The sequence below is a fragment of the Salmo salar genome, chromosome 15 (genome assembly GCF_965601325.2).
Source record: "Salmo salar chromosome 15, fSalSal1, whole genome shotgun sequence".
NCBI classification, from domain to species: Eukaryota; Metazoa; Chordata; class Actinopteri; order Salmoniformes; family Salmonidae; genus Salmo; species Salmo salar.
This window is the reverse complement of record NC_138305.1, coordinates 6,245,001-6,262,500: the sequence shown is the minus strand read 5'-3', so window position 1 is coordinate 6,262,500 and position 17,500 is coordinate 6,245,001. Positions and strand designations below refer to the sequence as shown.

The 17,500-nt window shown below is 41.5% G+C and overlaps 1 protein-coding gene across 2 annotated transcripts in view; it reads right to left on the bottom strand.

Moving 5' to 3' along the window:
* The window catches only part of fras1 (Fraser extracellular matrix complex subunit 1), a 359,498-nt gene that overhangs the window by 86,072 nt on the left and 255,926 nt on the right, over window positions 1–17,500 (bottom strand). For both annotated transcript variants that reach the window (XM_082961570.1, XM_082961571.1), the window contains exons 32-33: window positions 11,203–11,384; window positions 1,677–1,793 (exon numbers count right to left, since the gene is read on the bottom strand). In XM_082961570.1, coding sequence (XP_082817696.1) covers window positions 1,677–1,793; window positions 11,203–11,384 — 299 coding nt within the window. The remainder of the gene's footprint in view (window positions 1–1,676; window positions 1,794–11,202; window positions 11,385–17,500) is intronic.

The following is a 17,500-nucleotide window of genomic DNA, read 5'->3' as shown; positions in this document are numbered from 1 at the left end:
TAGACTTTTACTACTGTAGACTTTTACTACTGTAGACCTCTACTACTGTAGACTTTTACTACTGTAGACCTCTACTACTGTAGACTTTTACTATTGTAGACTTTTACTACTGTAGACTTTTACTACTGTAGACTTTTACTATTGTAGACTTTTACTACTGTAGACTTTTACTATTGTAGACTTTCACTATTGTAGACTTTTACTACTGTAGACTTTTACTATTGTAGACTTTTACTACTGTAGACTTTTACTATTGTAGACTTTTACTACTGTAGACTTTTACTACTGTAGACTTTTACTATTGTAGACTTTTACTACTGTAGACTTTTACTATTGTAGACTTTTACTACTGTAGACTTTTACTATTGTAGACTTTTACTATTGTAGACTTTTACTACTGTAGACTTTTACTATTGTAGACTTTTACTACTGTAGACTTTTACTACTGTAGACTTTTACTATTGTAGACTTTTACTACTGTAGACTTTTACTACTGTAGACTTTTACTACTGTAGACCTCTACTACTGTAGACTTTTACTACTGTAGACCTCTACTACTGTAGACTTTTACTATTGTAGACTATTACTACTGTAGACTTTTACTACTGTAGACTTTTACTACTGTTGACTTTTACTATTGTAGACTTTTACTACTGTAGACTTTTACTACTGTAGACTTTTACTACTGTAGACTTTTACTACTGTAGACTTTTAACTGTAGACTTTTACTACTGTAGACTTTTGCTATTGTAGACTTTTACTACTGTAGACTTTTACTACTGTAGACTTTTACTACTGTAGACCTCTACTACTGTAGACTTTTACTACTGTAGACCTCTACTACTGTAGACTTTTACTATTGTAGACTATTACTACTGTAGACTTTTACTACTGTAGACTTTTACTATTGTAGACTTTTACTACTGTAGACTTTTACTACTGTAGACTTTTACTACTGTAGACTTTTGCTATTGTAGACTTTTACTACTGTAGACTTTTACTACTGTAGACTTTTACTACTGTAGACCTCTACTACTGTAGACTTTTACTACTGTAGACCTCTACTACTGTAGACTTTTACTATTGTAGACTATTACTACTGTAGACTTTTGCTACTGTAGACTTTTACTATTGTAGACTTTTACTACTGTTGACTTTTACTATTGTAGACTTTCACTATTGTAGACTTTTACTACTGTAGACTTTTACTATTGTAGACTTTTACTACTGTAGACTTTCACTATTGTAGACTTTTACTACTGTAGACTTTTACTATTGTAGACTTTTACTATTGTAGACTTTTACTACTGTAGACTTTTACTATTGTAGACTTTTACTACTGTAGACTTTTACTATTGTAGACTTTTACTACTGTAGACTTTTACTATTGTAGACTTTTACTATTGTAGACTTTTACTACTGTAGACTTTTACTATTGTAGACTTTTACTACTGTAGACTTTTACTATTGTAGACTTTTACTATTGTAGACTTTTACTACTGTTGACTTTTACTATTGTAGACTTTTACTATTGTAGACTTTTACTACTGTAGACTTTTACTATTGTAGACTTTTACTATTGTAGACTTTTACTACTGTAGACTTTTACTAGGCACTAAGACTACTACAACGCAGTAGATAGTGTATTTTTGTCCGTCGTTCTGTTTTTCCATTACCGTTATCTGTAGGTCACAGGCGGGGGCCAGCTGGGGGAACCCTGGGAGTTCAGGCATCACTCCGATGGTGAAGGTCTGAGCATCACTGAGCGTGTCTGGGGAGCCCTCACTAGACACCTGGAAGAGGAAGACATTTTGAATCATACTGTAATTTCAAACCTTTATCATCAGCTTTAATCATAACCTAATCTCTTGTGGATAGACACAGAAAACATAAACGGCATCGTAGCGTCTGTCAACCGACTGTTGGAAGTAACTAAGTAACGAGGAACTGTGTTTCGATTCGCTGATTTTGAATCACTGATCATTTGGACAAATCACGATTCGAATTTCGGAAGGGGAGGGAACATTTGGTCCATAGACTTGCCTAAAAACCTGCAGATAGTTTCCCGTTTAGGGGGGTAGAAACTTCACAAGTCGTGTTAGTGTCTTTCTCCTGACCCCCCCCCCCCCCCCCGTTGTTAGCTATAGTAAAGGGTAGGTCTAAACCTGTTGTTAGCTATAGTAAAGGGTAGGTCTGAACCTGTTGTTAGCTATAGTAAAGGGTAGGTCTAAACCTGTTGTTAGCTATAGTAAAGGGTAGGTCTGAACCTGTTGTTAGCTATAGTAAAGGGTAGGTCTAAACCTGTTGTTAGCTATAGTAAAGGGTAGGTCTAAACCTGTTGTTAGCTATAGTAAAGGTAGGTCTAAACCTGTTGTTAGCTATAGTAAAGGGTAGGTCTGAACCTGTTGTTAGCTATAGTAAAGGGTAGGTCTAAACCTGTTGTTAGCTATAGTAAAGGGTAGGTCTAAACCTGTTGTTAGCTATAGTAAAGGGTAGGTCTAAACCTGTTGTTAGCTATAGTAAAGGGTAGGTCTGAACCTGTTGTTAGCTATAGTAAAGGGTAGGTCTAAACCTGTTGTTAGCTATAGTAAAGGGTAGGTCTGAACCTGTTGTTAGCTATAGTAAAGGGTAGGTCTGAACCTGTTGTTAGCTATAGTAAAGGGTAGGTCTAACCTGTTGTTAGCTATAGTAAAGGGTAGGTCTGAACCTGTTGTTAGCTATAGTAAAGGGTAGGTCTGTAGGTCTAAACCTGTTGTTAGCTATAGTAAAGGTAGGTCTAAACCTGTTGTTAGCTATAGTAAAGGGTAGGTCTGACATGTTGTTAGCTATAGTAAAGGGTAGGTCTAAACCTGTTGTTAGCTATAGTAAAGGTAGGTCTAAACCTGTTGTTAGCTATAGTAAAGGGTAGGTCTAAACCTGTTGTTAGCTATAGTAAAGGGTAGGTCTGAACCTGTTGTTAGCTATAGTAAAGGGTAGGTCTGAACCTGTTGTTAGCTATAGTAAAGGGTAGGTCTAAACCTGTTGTTAGCTATAGTAAAGGGTAGGTCTGAACCTGTTGTTAGCTATAGTAAAGGGTTGGTCTGAACCTGTTGTTAGCTATAGTAAAGGGTAGGTCTGAACCTGTTGTTTGCTATAGTAAAGGGTAGGTCTGACCTGTTGTTAGCTATAGTAAAGGGTAGGTCTGAACCTGTTGTTAGCTATAGTAAAGGGTAGGTCTGAACCTGTTGTTAGCTATAGTAAAGGGTAGGTCTGAACCTGTTGTTAGCTATAGTAAAGGGTAGGTCTAAACCTGTTGTTAGCTATAGTAAAGGGTAGGTGTAAACCTGTTGTTAGCTATAGTAAAGGGTAGGTCTGAACCTGTTGTTAGCTATAGTAAAGGTAGGTCTAAACCTGTTGTTAGCTATGGTAAAGGGTAGGTCTAAACCTGTTGTTAGCTATAGTAAAGGGTAGGTCTGAACCTGTTGTTAGCTATAGTAAAGGGTAGGTCTGAATCTGTTGTTAGCTATAGTAAAGGGTTGGTCTGAACCTGTTGTTAGCTATAGTAAAGGGTAGGTCTGAACCTGTTGTTAGCTATAGTAAAGGGTAGGTCTGAACCTGTTGTTAGCTATAGTAAAGGGTAGGTCTGAACCTGTTGTTAGCTATAGTAAAGGGTAGGTCTGAACCTGTTGTTAGCTATAGTAAAGGGTAGGTCTGAACCTGTTGTTAGCTATAGTAAAGGGTAGGTCTAAACCTGTTGTTAGCTATAGTAAAGGGTAGGTCTGAACCTGTTGTTAGCTATAGTAAAGGGTAGGTCTAAACCTGTTGTTAGCTATAGTAAAGGGTAGGTCTAAACCTGTTGTTAGCTATAGTAAAGGGTAGGTCTAAACCTGTTGTTAGCTATAGTAAAGGGTAGGTCTGAACCTGTTGTTAGCTATAGTAAAGGGTAGGTCTAAACCTGTTGTTAGCTATAGTAAAGGGTAGGTCTGAACCTGTTGTTAGCTATAGTAAAGGGTAGGTCTAAACCTGTTGTTAGCTATAGTAAAGGGTAGGTCTGAACCTGTTGTTAGCTATAGTAAAGGGTAGGTCTGAACCTGTTGTTAGCTATGGTAAAGGGTAGGTCTAAACCTGTTGTTAGCTATGGTAAAGGGTAGGTCTGAACCTGTTGTTAGCTATAGTAAAGGGTAGGTCTGAACCTGTTGTTAGCTATAGTAAAGGGTAGGTCTAAACCTGTTGTTAGCTATAGTAAAGGGTAGGTCTGAACCTGTTGTTAGCTATAGTAAAGGGTAGGTTTAAACCTGTTGTTAGCTATAGTAAAGGGTAGGTCTGAACCTGTTGTTAGCTATAGTAAAGGGTTGGTCTGAACCTGTTGTTAGCTATAGTAAAGGGTAGGTCTGAACCTGTTGTTTGCTATAGTAAAGGGTAGGTCTGAACCTGTTGTTAGCTATAGTAAAGGGTAGGTCTGAACCTGTTGTTAGCTATAGTAAAGGGTAGGTCTGAACCTGTTGTTAGCTATAGTAAAGGGTAGGTCTGAACCTGTTGTTAGCTATAGTAAAGGGTAGGTCTAAACCTGTTGTTAGCTATAGTAAAGGGTAGGTGTAAACCTGTTGTTAGCTATAGTAAAGGGTAGGTCTGAACCTGTTGTTAGCTATAGTAAAGGTAGGTCTAAACCTGTTGTTAGCTATGGTAAAGGGTAGGTCTAAACCTGTTGTTAGCTATAGTAAAGGGTAGGTCTGAACCTGTTGTTAGCTATAGTAAAGGGTAGGTCTGAATCTGTTGTTAGCTATAGTAAAGGATAGGTCTGAACCTGTTGTTAGCTATAGTAAAGGGTAGGTCTAAACCTGTTGTTAGCTATAGTAAAGGGTAGGTCTAAACCTGTTGTTAGCTATAGTAAAGGGTAGGTCTGAACCTGTTGTTAGCTATAGTAAAGGGTAGGTCTAAACCTGTTGTTAGCTATAGTAAAGGGTAGGTCTAAACCTGTTGTTAGCTATAGTAAAGGGTAGGTCTAAACCTGTTGTTAGCTATAGTAAAGGGTAGGTCTGAACCTGTTGTTAGCTATAGTAAAGGGTAGGTCTAAACCTGTTGTTAGCTATAGTAAAGGGTAGGTCTGAACCTGTTGTTAGCTATAGTAAAGGGTAGGTCTAAACCTGTTGTTAGCTATAGTAAAGGGTAGGTCTGAACCTGTTGTTAGCTATAGTAAAGGGTAGGTCTGAACCTGTTGTTAGCTATGGTAAAGGGTAGGTCTAAACCTGTTGTTAGCTATGGTAAAGGGTAGGTCTGAACCTGTTGTTAGCTATAGTAAAGGGTAGGTCTGAACCTGTTGTTAGCTATAGTAAAGGGTAGGTCTAAACCTGTTGTTAGCTATAGTAAAGGGTAGGTCTGAACCTGTTGTTAGCTATAGTAAAGGGTAGGTTTAAACCTGTTGTTAGCTATAGTAAAGGGTAGGTCTAAACCTGTTGTTAGCTATAGTAAAGGGTAGGTCTAAACCTGTTGTTAGCTATAGTAAAGGGTAGGTCTAAACCTGTTGTTAGCTATAGTAAAGGGTAGGTCTGAACCTGTTGTTAGCTATAGTAAAGGGTAGGTCTGAACCTGTTGTTAGCTTTAGTAAAGGGTAGGTCTGAACCTGTTGTTAGCTATAGTAAAGGGTAGGTCTAAACCTGTTGTTAGCTATAGTAAAGGGTAGGTCTGAACCTGTTGTTAGCTATTGTAAAGGGTAGGTCTAAACCTGTTGTTAGCTATAGTAAAGGGTAGGTCTGAACCTGTTGTTAGCTATAGTAAAGGGTAGGTCTGAACCTGTTGTTAGCTATAGTAAAGGGTAGGTCTAAAACTGTTGTTAGCTATAGTAAAGGGTAGGTCTAAACCTGTTGTTAGCTATAGTAAAGGGTAGGTCTAAACCTGTTGTTAGCTATAGTAAAGGGTAGGTCTAAACCTGTTGTGGACCTGTTGTTCATCTAGAAATAGTAAATATGTAGTGCATTGCTTATGACCATGTAATGAGCTGCTAATGAATATGCGATGTAGCCAGTATAGCATTAACAATGATTATATAGTGAAACTAATGAACATGACAGCAGTTTCACTAAGTTCATCTGCCAAGTTATTTTATCCTGTACCCCCTAATTTTCACACCGCGGATTTGACGTGTAGCCACACATCTCAATAAAAGTGCAAATGAAACGAAAAAGTTTGAATATTAAGGCTGTCAAAAGAAACTACTTGGAAGATGACAGTATTCGCTCATGATGAAAATATCTGACGATCTGAGTTTTGACAGGGTCATAACTTTAATGTTATCATGACGAGACACTTCAGAAATATATTGTTTTGCTTTAACCTTAGCTGATGGTGCCAAAATGTTGAGAGAGAGAGAGAGCGAGACAGAGAGAGAGAAAGAAAGAATGAGAGAGAGAGGGACAGAGTGAGAGAGCAGAAAGAGTGGAGAGCGAGAAAGAAACAGAGAGACAAGAGAGAGCAAGAGAGAGACAAGTGGAGAGAGAAAACGATAAAACAAGAAAACGAGAAAAGGTTTAAATGACTATGATCTCTCTCTATGTTCTTGGCTGCTGATTTGCCTTGTTGTGCCAGGCTCTATGAAAGCTGTTTGCTTAACCTGGCTGCTGCACATCCATTTGTTATGGCTTAAACGCTGCTGAGCGCTGAGTCTACTTCACAAGGATAATCCCTAACGTAGCACTAATTTGTGAGTCATTTGGTTCCATTTTCTCCAAAATGCAGTAAGATGAGACAGAGAGAGACAGAGAGATGGAGAGAGAGACAGAGAGATGGAGAGAGAGACAGAGAGATGGAGAGAGAGACAGAGAGATGGAGAGAGAGACAGAGAGATGGAGAGAGAGACAGAGAGATGGAGAGAGAGACAGAGAGACAGAGAGATAGACAGAGAGATAGACAGAGAGAGAGACAGAGAGAGAGACAGAGAGAGAGACAGAGAGATACAGAGAGAGAGACAGAGAGATAGATAGAGAGATAGACAGAGAGAGACAGAGAGACAGAGAGAGACAGACAGAGAGACAGACAGAGAGATGTATTTCTCTGTGCCATACACAGTGCCCTCAGAAAGTATTCATACCTCACTTTTTACACATTTTGTTGTGTTACTGGTTGAATGAAAAATTGATTCAATGTAGATGTTTTTGTCACTGGCCTACACACAATACCACGTAATGTCATAGTGGAATTATGTTTTCGACATTTTTACAAATTAATAAAAAATGAAATGCTGAAATGTCTTGAGTAAATAAGTATTCAACCCTAACCCTAAAAATTAAAAAAGTAGACATTGAATATCCCCTTGAGCATGGTAAAGTTCTTAATTACACTTTGGATGGTGTATCAATACACACAGTCACTACAAAGGTACAGGCGTCCTTCCTAACTCAGTTGCTGGAGAGGAAGGAAACTGTTCAGGGATTTCACCATGAGGCCAGTGGTGACTTTAAAACACAGAGTTTAATGGCTGTTATAGGAGAAAACTGAGGATGGATCAACAACATTGTACAGTAGTTACTCCACAATACTAACTTAAATTACAGTGAATATAAAAAAATATTCCAAAACCTGCATCCTGTTGCAATAAGGCAGTAAAGTAAAACTGAAAAAATAAATGCAAAAAAATGAACTATGTGCTATGTTTGAGGCAAATCCAACACAACACACCACTGAGTACCACTCTTCATATTTTCAAGCAAAGTGGTGGCTGCATCATGTTATGGGTATGCTTGTCATCAGCAAGGACTAGGGAGTTTTTTAGGATTAAAATGAATGGAATAGAGCTAAGCACAGGCAAAATCCTAGAGGAAAACCTGGTTCAGTCTGCTTTCCAACAGACACTGGGAGAAAAATGCACATTTCAGCAGGACAATAATCTAAAACACAAGGCCAAATCTACACTGTAGTTGCTGACCAAGATGACATTGAATGCTCCTGAGTGACCTAGTTTTAGTTTTGACTTAAATCTACTTGACAATTTATGGCAAGACTTGAAAAACTTAGAGTTTTTCTATTTAAATTATTATACAAAAGTATTGCAACCAACAGAATGTTATATATATATATATATATATATATAGAATGTATGTTACATATGTGTAACATATAGAATGAATGTTACATATATATAGAATGTATGTTACATATGTGTAACATATAGAATGAATGTTACATATATATCCCCCATATATATATATATGGGGGATACAGCCATCCCAGCTCTGCAGATTTTGCTGCCAAGAAATTAGAATCATTAGATCACTTGTTTTGGTACTGCCCATATGTAGCTTCTTTTTGGTCTCAGGTTCAGGAATGGCTGGAAAATCATAACATTTACCGAAAGCTAACAGTGCAAATAGCACTGCTGGGTGACTTGAAAAGCCATAGTCATTCAATCACTAATATATTAATACTCTTAGTAAAAAATGTTATCTTTAATTTACTATCTGTAGAAACTATGAGAATAGAAATGTTCAGAGCTTTGTGAAACATCACAGCACGGATATAAAATATATGGCAAGAAGAAATCTAAGCTGAATGGTGTTCAGAGAGAGATGAGAGGGGTTGAGGGTAGCTGAAGCATGGGACTGGATGGTGTTAGGAGATAGATGAGAGGGGTTGAGGGTAGCTGAAGCATGGGACTGGATGGTGTTAGGAGATAGATGGGAGGGGTTGAGGGGAGCTGAAGGATGGGACTGGATGGTCTTCAGAGATAGATGGGAGGGGTTGAGGGGAGCTGAAGGATGGGACTGGATGGTCTTCAGAGATAGATGGGAGGGGTTGAGGGGAGCTGAAGGATGGGACTGGATGGTGTTAGGAGATAGATGAGAGGGGTTGAGGGTAGCTGAAGCATGGGACTGGATGGTGTTAGGAGATAGATGGGAGGGGTTGAGGGTAGCTGAAGGGTGGGACTGGATGGTGTTAGGAGATAGATGGGAGGGGTTGAGGGGAGCTGAAGGATGGGACTGGATGGTCTTCAGAGATAGATGGGAGGGGTTGAGGGTAGCTGAAGGGTGGGACTGGATGGTGTTAGGAGATAGATGGGAGGGGTTGAGGGGAGCTGAAGGATGGGACTGGATGGTCTTCAGAGATAGATGGGAGGGGTTGAGGGTAGCTGAAGCATGGGACTGGATGGTGTTAGGAGATAGATGGGAGGGGTTGAGGGGAGCTGAAGGATGGGACTGGATGGTGTTCAGAGATAGATGGGAGGGGTTGAGGGTAGCTGAAGGGTGGGACTGGATGGTGTTAGGAGATAGATGGGATGGGTTGAGGGGAGCTGAAGGATGGGACTGGATGGTGTTCAGAGATAGATGGGAGGGGTTGAGGGTAGCTGAAGGATGGGACTGGATGGTGTTAGGAGATAGATGGGAGGGGTTGAGGGGAGCTGAAGGATGGGACTGGATGGTGTTCAGAGATAGATGGGATGGGTTGAGGGGAGCTGAAGGATGGGACTGGATGGTCTTCAGAGATAGATGGGAGGGGTTGAGGGGAGCTGAAGGATGGGACTGGATGGTGTTCAGAGATAGATGGGAGGGGTTGAGGGGAGCTGAAGGATGGGACTGGATGGTGTTCAGAGATAGATGGGAGGGGTTGAGGGGAGCTGAAGGATGGGACTGGATGGTCTTCAGAGATAGATGGGAGGGGTTGAGGGGAGCTGAAGGATGGGACTGGATGGTGTTCAGAGATAGATGGGAGGGGTTGAGGGGAGCTGAAGGATGGGACTGGATGGTGTTCAGAGATAGATGAGAGGGTTGAGGGTAGCTGAAGGATGGGACTGGATGGTGTTCAGAGATAGATGAGAGGGTTGAGGGTAGCTGAAGGGTGGGACTGGATGGTGTTCAGAGATAGATGAGATGGGTTGAGGGGAGCTGAAGGATGGGACTGGATGGTGTTCAGAGATAGATGAGAGGGTTGAGGGTAGCTGAAGGATGGGACTGGATGGTGTTCAGAGATAGATGGGATGGGTTGAGGGGAGCTGAAGGATGGGACTGGATGGTGTTCAGAGATAGATGAGAGGGTTGAGGGTAGCTGAAGGATGGGACTGGATGGTGTTCAGAGATAGATGAGAGGGTTGAGGGTAGCTGAAGGGTGGGACAAAAAAACATAAAAATAAGAAAAAGATAACTAATTACCAATGTACTGTGTCCGTAAAAATGTATACAGCTGGAAATAGATGCCCAAGTATTGTTGTTCATTACTTTAATCCATTTAGAAGACGGGTGGAAGAATGAAAATATATTTAACATATGTATTCAAACATATATGTATATGGGGGATTGGAAATGATGCAGACAATTACATTGATAGAATCCACAACCTATCTGCAATATTAAAACTGATCTACCCCCTAAAAAGTGTCAACACTTGTGGATGGCTATGAAGGATGGTGGAGGAGAGGAGGGAGAGATCCAATGAGGGAAAAGGAATGGAGACGGACAGCACGGAAGTAAGAAGTTGGAAGTAGAAAGGGATATGCAGAGGAGAAGATAATAAGAGAAGAAGAGCGAAGGAGAGAGGGATATGCAGAGGAGAAGAGAAGAGGAGAAGAGAGAAGGAGAGAGGGATATGCAGAGGAGAAGAGGAGAAGAGAGAAGGAGAGAGGGATATGCAGAGAAGATAATAAGAGAAGAAGAGCAAAGGAGAGAGGGATATGCAGAGGAGAAGAGAAGAGGAGAAGAGAGAAGGAGAGGGATATGCAGAGGAGAAGAGAGAAGGAGAGAGGGATATGCAGAGGAGAAGAGAAGAGGAGAAGAGAGAAGGAGATAGGGATATGCAGAGGAGAAGAGGAGAGGAGAAGAGAGAAGGAGAGAGGGATATGCAAAGGAGAAGAGAAGAGGAGAAGAGAGAAGGAGAGAGGGATATGCAAAGGAGAAGAGAAGAGGAGAAGAGAGAAGGAGAGAGGGATATGCAAAGGAGAAGAGAAGAGAGGAAGAGAGAAGGAGAGAGGGATATGCAGAGGAGAAGAAGAGAGAAGAGAGAAGGAGAGAGGGATACGGAGTGGAGAAGAGGAGAGAGATAGAAATAAGAAAGTAACAGAGTTCAAAAAAAGCCATAGAAGACAGGAAGAAAGAAAAGAGCATGCAGGAGGAAAGCAAAACGGACCGTGGAAAGATTGTTTGTGAGCTTATACCCAGTGAGCCTGAGGCGGGCAGGCAGACAGGCCAGCTTGGCAGACAGGTAGATGGGTAGGTGGACAATGGGCACACAACCACCACTCACCTGGAACAGGAAGGTGTCTCCTTCCGTCAAGCCGGCGGTGCCAAAGTGTTTGTACCACACAGTGCCCTCATTCACATCCTGCTGAGTGAAGGAGGAGGTGGGGGTAGAGCTCCTGTCGTCGGGCGAGGGCTGCCAACCTTCCAACGGACCGTCGGCTGGCATTGGCACCAACAGCACTTCACCTGGTGGGAGGAGAGGGAGAAATAGAGAAGAGAGAGGGGATAGATGGGGGAGAGAATCAGGAAGGGAGAAATAGAAGGTAAGAGAAAGGGGAGAGAGAATCAGGAAGGGAGAGAGAGAGAGACAACATTAAACTAATCAAAACAGGAACATTTTACATTTGGCTAAAAATTCAAAAGGAAATTATCTTAACAGAGAAAAATGTCCTCCTGTGTGCTACCTATATCTCCCCACTAGAATCCCCATACTTTAATGAAGACAGCTTCTCCATCCTACCTATATCCCCCCACTAGAATCCCCATACTTTAATGAAGACAACTTCTCCATCCTGGAGGGGGGAATCAATTATTTCCAGGCCCAGGGACATGTACTTGTCTGTGGCGACATAAATGCCAGAACCGGACAAGAACATGACACCCTCAGCACACAGGGGGACAAACACCTGCCTGGTGACAGCATTCCCTCCCCCATATACCCCCCTAGACACAACTATGACAACATAACCAACAAAAACAGGTCACAACTCCTGCAGCTTTGTTGCACGCTGGGTATGTACATAGTCAATGGTAGGCTTCAAGAGGACTCCTATGGTAGGTACACCTATAACTCATCTCTTGGCAGTAGTACTGTAGACTACTTTATCCCTGACCTCAACCCAGAGTGTCTCAGAGCTTCCACAGTCAGTCCACTGACACCCCTATCAGACCGCAGCAAAATCACAGTCTACTTGAACAGAGGAATACTCAATAATGAGGTAAAAAAAGGCCAAAGGAACTGAGTAATATTAAGAAATGCTATAGATGGAAGGAATGTAGTGTGGAAACGTATCAAAAAAACAATTAAGCAACAACAAATTCAATCCCTTTTAGACAACTTCCTGGACAAAATGTTCCACTGTAATAGTGAAGGTGTAAACTTGGCAGTAGAAAACCTAAACAGTATATTTGACCTCTCAGCTTCCCTTTCAAATCTAAAAAATCTCAAATAGAAAACCGAAGAAAATGAACAACAATGACAAATGGTTTGAAGAAGAATGCAAAACTCTAAGAAATAAATTGAGAAACCTGTCCAACCAAAAACATAGAGACCCGGAAAACTTGAGTCTACGCCTTCACTATGGTGAATCACTAAAACGATACAGAAATACACTACGGAAAAAGAAGGAACAGCATGTTAGACATCAGCTCAATATAAGTGAAAAATCCATAGACTCTAACCACTTCTGGGAAAATTGGAAAACACTAAACAAACAACAACACAAAGAATTATCTATCCAAAATGGAGATGTATGGATAAACCACTTCTCCAATCTTTTTGGCTCTATAACAAAGAACAAACAGCTAAAACATATACATGATCAATTACAAATCTTAGAATCAACTATTAAAGACTACCAGAACCCACTGGATTCTCCAATTACCTTGAATGAACTACAGGACAAAATACAAACCTTCCAACCCAAAAAGGCCTGTGGTGTTGATGGTATCCTCAATGAAATGATCAAATATACAGACAACAAATTCCAGTTGGCTATACTAAAACTCTAACATCATCCTCAGCTCTGGCATCTTCCCCAATATTTGGAACCAAGGACTGACACCCTAATTGACAAACAAACAAATCAAAACAAAGGCAAAGTTCTTATGCTTTGTTGATTTCAAAAAAGCCTTTGACTCAATTTGGCATGAGGGTCTGTTATACAAATGAATGGAAAGTGGTGTTGGGGGAAAAACATATGACATTATAAAATACATGTACACAAACAACAAGTGTCCGGTTAACCTGTTGGGGATAGGGGGCAGTATTTGCACGGCCAGATAAAAAACATACCCGATTTAATCTGGTTACTACTCCTGCCCAGGAACTAAAATATGCATATAATTGTTTGATTTGGATAGAAAACACCTTAAAGTTTCTAAAACTGTTTGAATGGTGTCTGTGAGTATAACAGAACTCATTTGGCAGGCCAAAACCTGAGTAGATTCCAAACAGGAAGCGCTCTCTCTGACTATTTCTTGGCCTTCTTGATCATCTCTATCCAAAACAGGGGATCTCTGGCATAACGTGACATTTTCTAACGCTCCCATAGGCTCTCAGAAGGCGGCAGAACAGTGAATGGTGACTTTGCAGGCCATGGCTGAAAAACAGTAGCGCATTTGGATAGTGGTCGATCTGAGAACAATGAGACTGGGGCGCGTGCACGAGCCGACACCATGTATTTATTTTTTCGTCTTTGAACGAAAACAGGGTTTCCTGGTCGGAATATTATCTATTTTTAATGAGAAAAATCGCATAAAAATTTATTTTAAACAGCGTTTGACATGCTTCGAAGTACGGTAATGGAATATTTTGAATTTTTTTGTCACGAAACGCGCCGGGCGCGTCACCCTTCTTTACCCTTCGGATAGTGTCTTGAACGCACAAACAAAACGCAGCTATTTGGATATAACTATGGATTATTTGGAACCAAACCAACATTTGTTATTGAAGTAGAAGTCCTGGGAGTGCATTCTGACGAAGAACAGCAAAGGTAATCCAATTTTTCTAATAGTAAATCTGAGTTTGGTGAGTACCACACTTGGTGGGTGTCAAAATAGCTAGCCCGTGATGGCCGGGCTATCTACTCAGAATATTGCAAAATGTGCTTTCACCGAAAAGCTATTTTAAAATCGGACACCGCGATTGCATGAAGGAGTTCTGTATCTATAATTCTTAAAATAATTGTTATGTTTTTTGTGAACGTTTATCGTGAGTAATTTAGTAAATTCACCGGAAGTGTTCGGTGGGAATGCTAGTCACATGCTAGTCACATGCTAATGTAAAAAGCTGTTTTTTGATATAAATATGAACTTGATTGAACAAAACATGCATGTATTGTATAACATAATGTCCTAGGAGTGTCATCTGATGAAGATCATCAAAGGTTAGTGCTGCATTTAGCTGTGGTTTGGGTTTATGTGACATTATATGCTAGCTTGAAAAATGGGTGTCTGATTATTTCTGGCTGGGTACTCTGCTGACATAATCTAATGTTTTGCTTTCGTTGTAAAGCCTTTTTGAAATCGGACAGTGTGGTTAGATTAACGAGAGTCTTGTCTTTAAAATGGTGTAAAATAGTCATATGTTTGAGAAATTGAAGTAATAGCATTTCTAAGGTATTTGAATATCGCGCCACGGGATTCCACTGGCTGTTGAGTACACACATTTCTTCCCACAGGGCCGTGGTGTGAGACAGGGATGCAACTTAAGCCCCACCCTATTCAACATATATATCAACGAATTGGCGAGGGCACTAGAAAAGTCTGCAGCACCCGGCCTCACCCTACTAGAATCTGAAGTCAAATGTCTACTGTTTGCTGATCTGGTGCTTCTGTCACAACCAAGGAGGGCCTACAGCAGCACCTAGATCTTCTGCACAGATTCTGCCAGACCTGGGCCCTGACAGTAAATCTCAGTAAGACCAAAATAATAGTGTTCCAAAAAAGGTCCATTCGCCAGGACCACAAATTCAAATTCCATCTAGACACCGTTGCCCTAGGGCACACAAAAAAACTATACATACCTCGACCTAAACATCAGCGCCACAGGTAACTTCCACAAAGCTGTGAACGATCTGAGAGACAAGGCAAGAAGGGCCTTCTATGCCATCAAAAGGAACATAAAATTCGATATACCAATTAGGATCTGGCTAAAAATACTTGAATCAGTTATAGAACCCATTGCCCTTTATGGCTTTGAGGTCTGGGGTCTGCTCACCAACCAAGAAGTCACAAAATGGGACAAACACCAAATTGAGACTCTGCATGCAGAATTCTGCAAAAATATCCTCTGTGTACAACATAAAACACCAAATAATGCATACAGAGCAGAATTATGCCGATACCCGCTAATTATCAAAATACAGAAAAGAGCCATTCAATTCTACAACCACCTAAAAGGAAGCGATTCCCAAACCTTCCATAACAAAGCCATCACCTACAGAGAGATGAACCTGGAGAAGAGTCCCCTAAGCAAGCTGGTCCTGGGGCTCTGTTCACAAACACAAACAGACCCCACAGAGCCCCAGAACAGCAACACAATTAGACCCAACCAAATCATGAGAAAACAAAAGGATAATTACTTCACACATTGGAAATAATGAATAAAAAAAACTGAGCGAACTAGAATGCTATTTAGCCCTAAACAGAGAGTAAACAGTGACAGAATACCTGACCACTGTGACTGACCCAACCTTAAGGAAAGCTTTGACTATGTACACACTCAGTGAGCATAGCCTTGCTATTGAAAAAGCCCGCCGCAGGCAGACCTGGCTCTCAAGCGAAGACAGGCTATGTGCACACTGCCCACAAAATGAGGTGGAAACTGAGCTGTACTTCCTAACCTTCTGCCCAATGTATGACAACATTAGAGACACATATTTCCCTCAGATTACACAGAACCACAAAGAATTCGAAAACAAACCCAATTTTGATAAACTTCCATATCTACTGGGTGAAATACCACAGTGTGTCATCACAGCAGCAAGATTTGTGACCTGTTGCCACAAGAAAAGGTCAACCAGTGAAGAACAAACACCATTGTAAATACAACCCATATTTATGTTTATTTATTTTCCATTTTGTACTTCAACTATTTGTACATCGTTACAACACTGTATATATACATAATATGACATTTGTAATGTCTTTATTCTTTTGGAACTTCTGTGAGTGTAATGTTTACTGTTCATTTTATTGTTTATTTCACTTTTCTATATTCTTTACTTCAATTGCTTTGGCAATATTAACATATGTTTCCCATGCCAATAAAGCCCCTTGAATTGAATTGAATTGAATTGAGAGAAGGTAAGGGAGAGGGGAGAGAGAATCAGGAAGGGAGAGAGAGAGAAGGTAAGGGAGAGGGGAGAGAGAATCAGGAAGGGAGAAAGAGAGAGAAGGTAAGGGAGAGGGGAGAGAGAATCAGGAAGGGAGAGAGAGAGAGAAGGTAAGGGAGAGGGGAGAGAGAATCAGGAAGGGAGAGAGAGAGAAGGTAAGGGAGAGGGGAGAGAGAATCAGGAAGGGAGAGAGAGAGAGAAGGTAAGGGAGAGGGGAGAGAGAATCAGGAAGGGAGAGAGAGAGAAGGTAAGGGAGAGGGGAGAGAGAATCAGGAAGGGAGAGAGAGAGAGAAGGTAAGGGAGAGGGGAGAGAGAATCAGGAAGGGAGAGAGAGAGAAGGTAAGGGAGAGGGGAGAGAGAATCAGGAAGGGAGAGAGAGAGAAGGTAAGGGAGAGGGGAGAGAGAATCAGGAAGGGAGAGAGAGAGAAGGTAAGGGAGAGGGGAGAGAGAATCAGGAAGGGAGAGAGAGAGAAGGTAAGGGAGAGGGGAGAGAGAATCAGGAAGGGAGAGAGAGAGAGAAGGTAAGGGAGAGGGGAGAGAGAATCAGGAAGGGAGAAAGAGAGAGAAGGTAAGGGAGAGGGGAGAGAGAATCAGGAAGGGAGAGAGAGAGAGAAGGTAAGGGAGAGGGGAGAGAGAATCAGGAAGGGAGAGAGAGAGAGAAGGTAAGGGAGAGGGGAGAGAGAATCAGGAAGGGAGAGAGAGAGAGAAGGTAAGGGAGAGGGGAGAGAGAATCAGGAAGGGAGAGAGAGAGAGAGAAGGTAAGGGAGAGGGGAGAGAGAATCAGGAAGGGAGAGAGAGAGAGAAGGTAAGGGAGAGGGGAGAGAGAATCAGGAAGGGAGAGAGAGAGAAGGTAAGGGAGAGGGGAGAGAGAATCAGGAAGGGAGAGAGAGAGAGAGGTAAGGGAGAGGGGAGAGAGAATCAGGAAGGGAGAGAGAGAGAAGGTAAGGGAGAGGGGAGAGAGAATCAGGAAGGGAGAGAGAGAGAAGGTAAGGGAGAGGGGAGAGAGAATCAGGAAGGGAGAGAGAGAGAGAAGGTAAGGGAGAGGGGAGAGAGAATCAGGAAGGGAGAGAGAGAGAAGGTAAGGGAGAGGGGGGAGAGAATCAGGAAGGGAGAGAGAGAGAGAAGGTAAGGGAGAGGGGAGAGAATCAGGAAGGGAGAGAGAGAGAAGGTAAGGGAGAGGGGAGAGAGAATCAGGAAGGGAGAGAGAGAGAGAAGGTAAGGGAGAGGGGAGAGAGAATCAGGAAG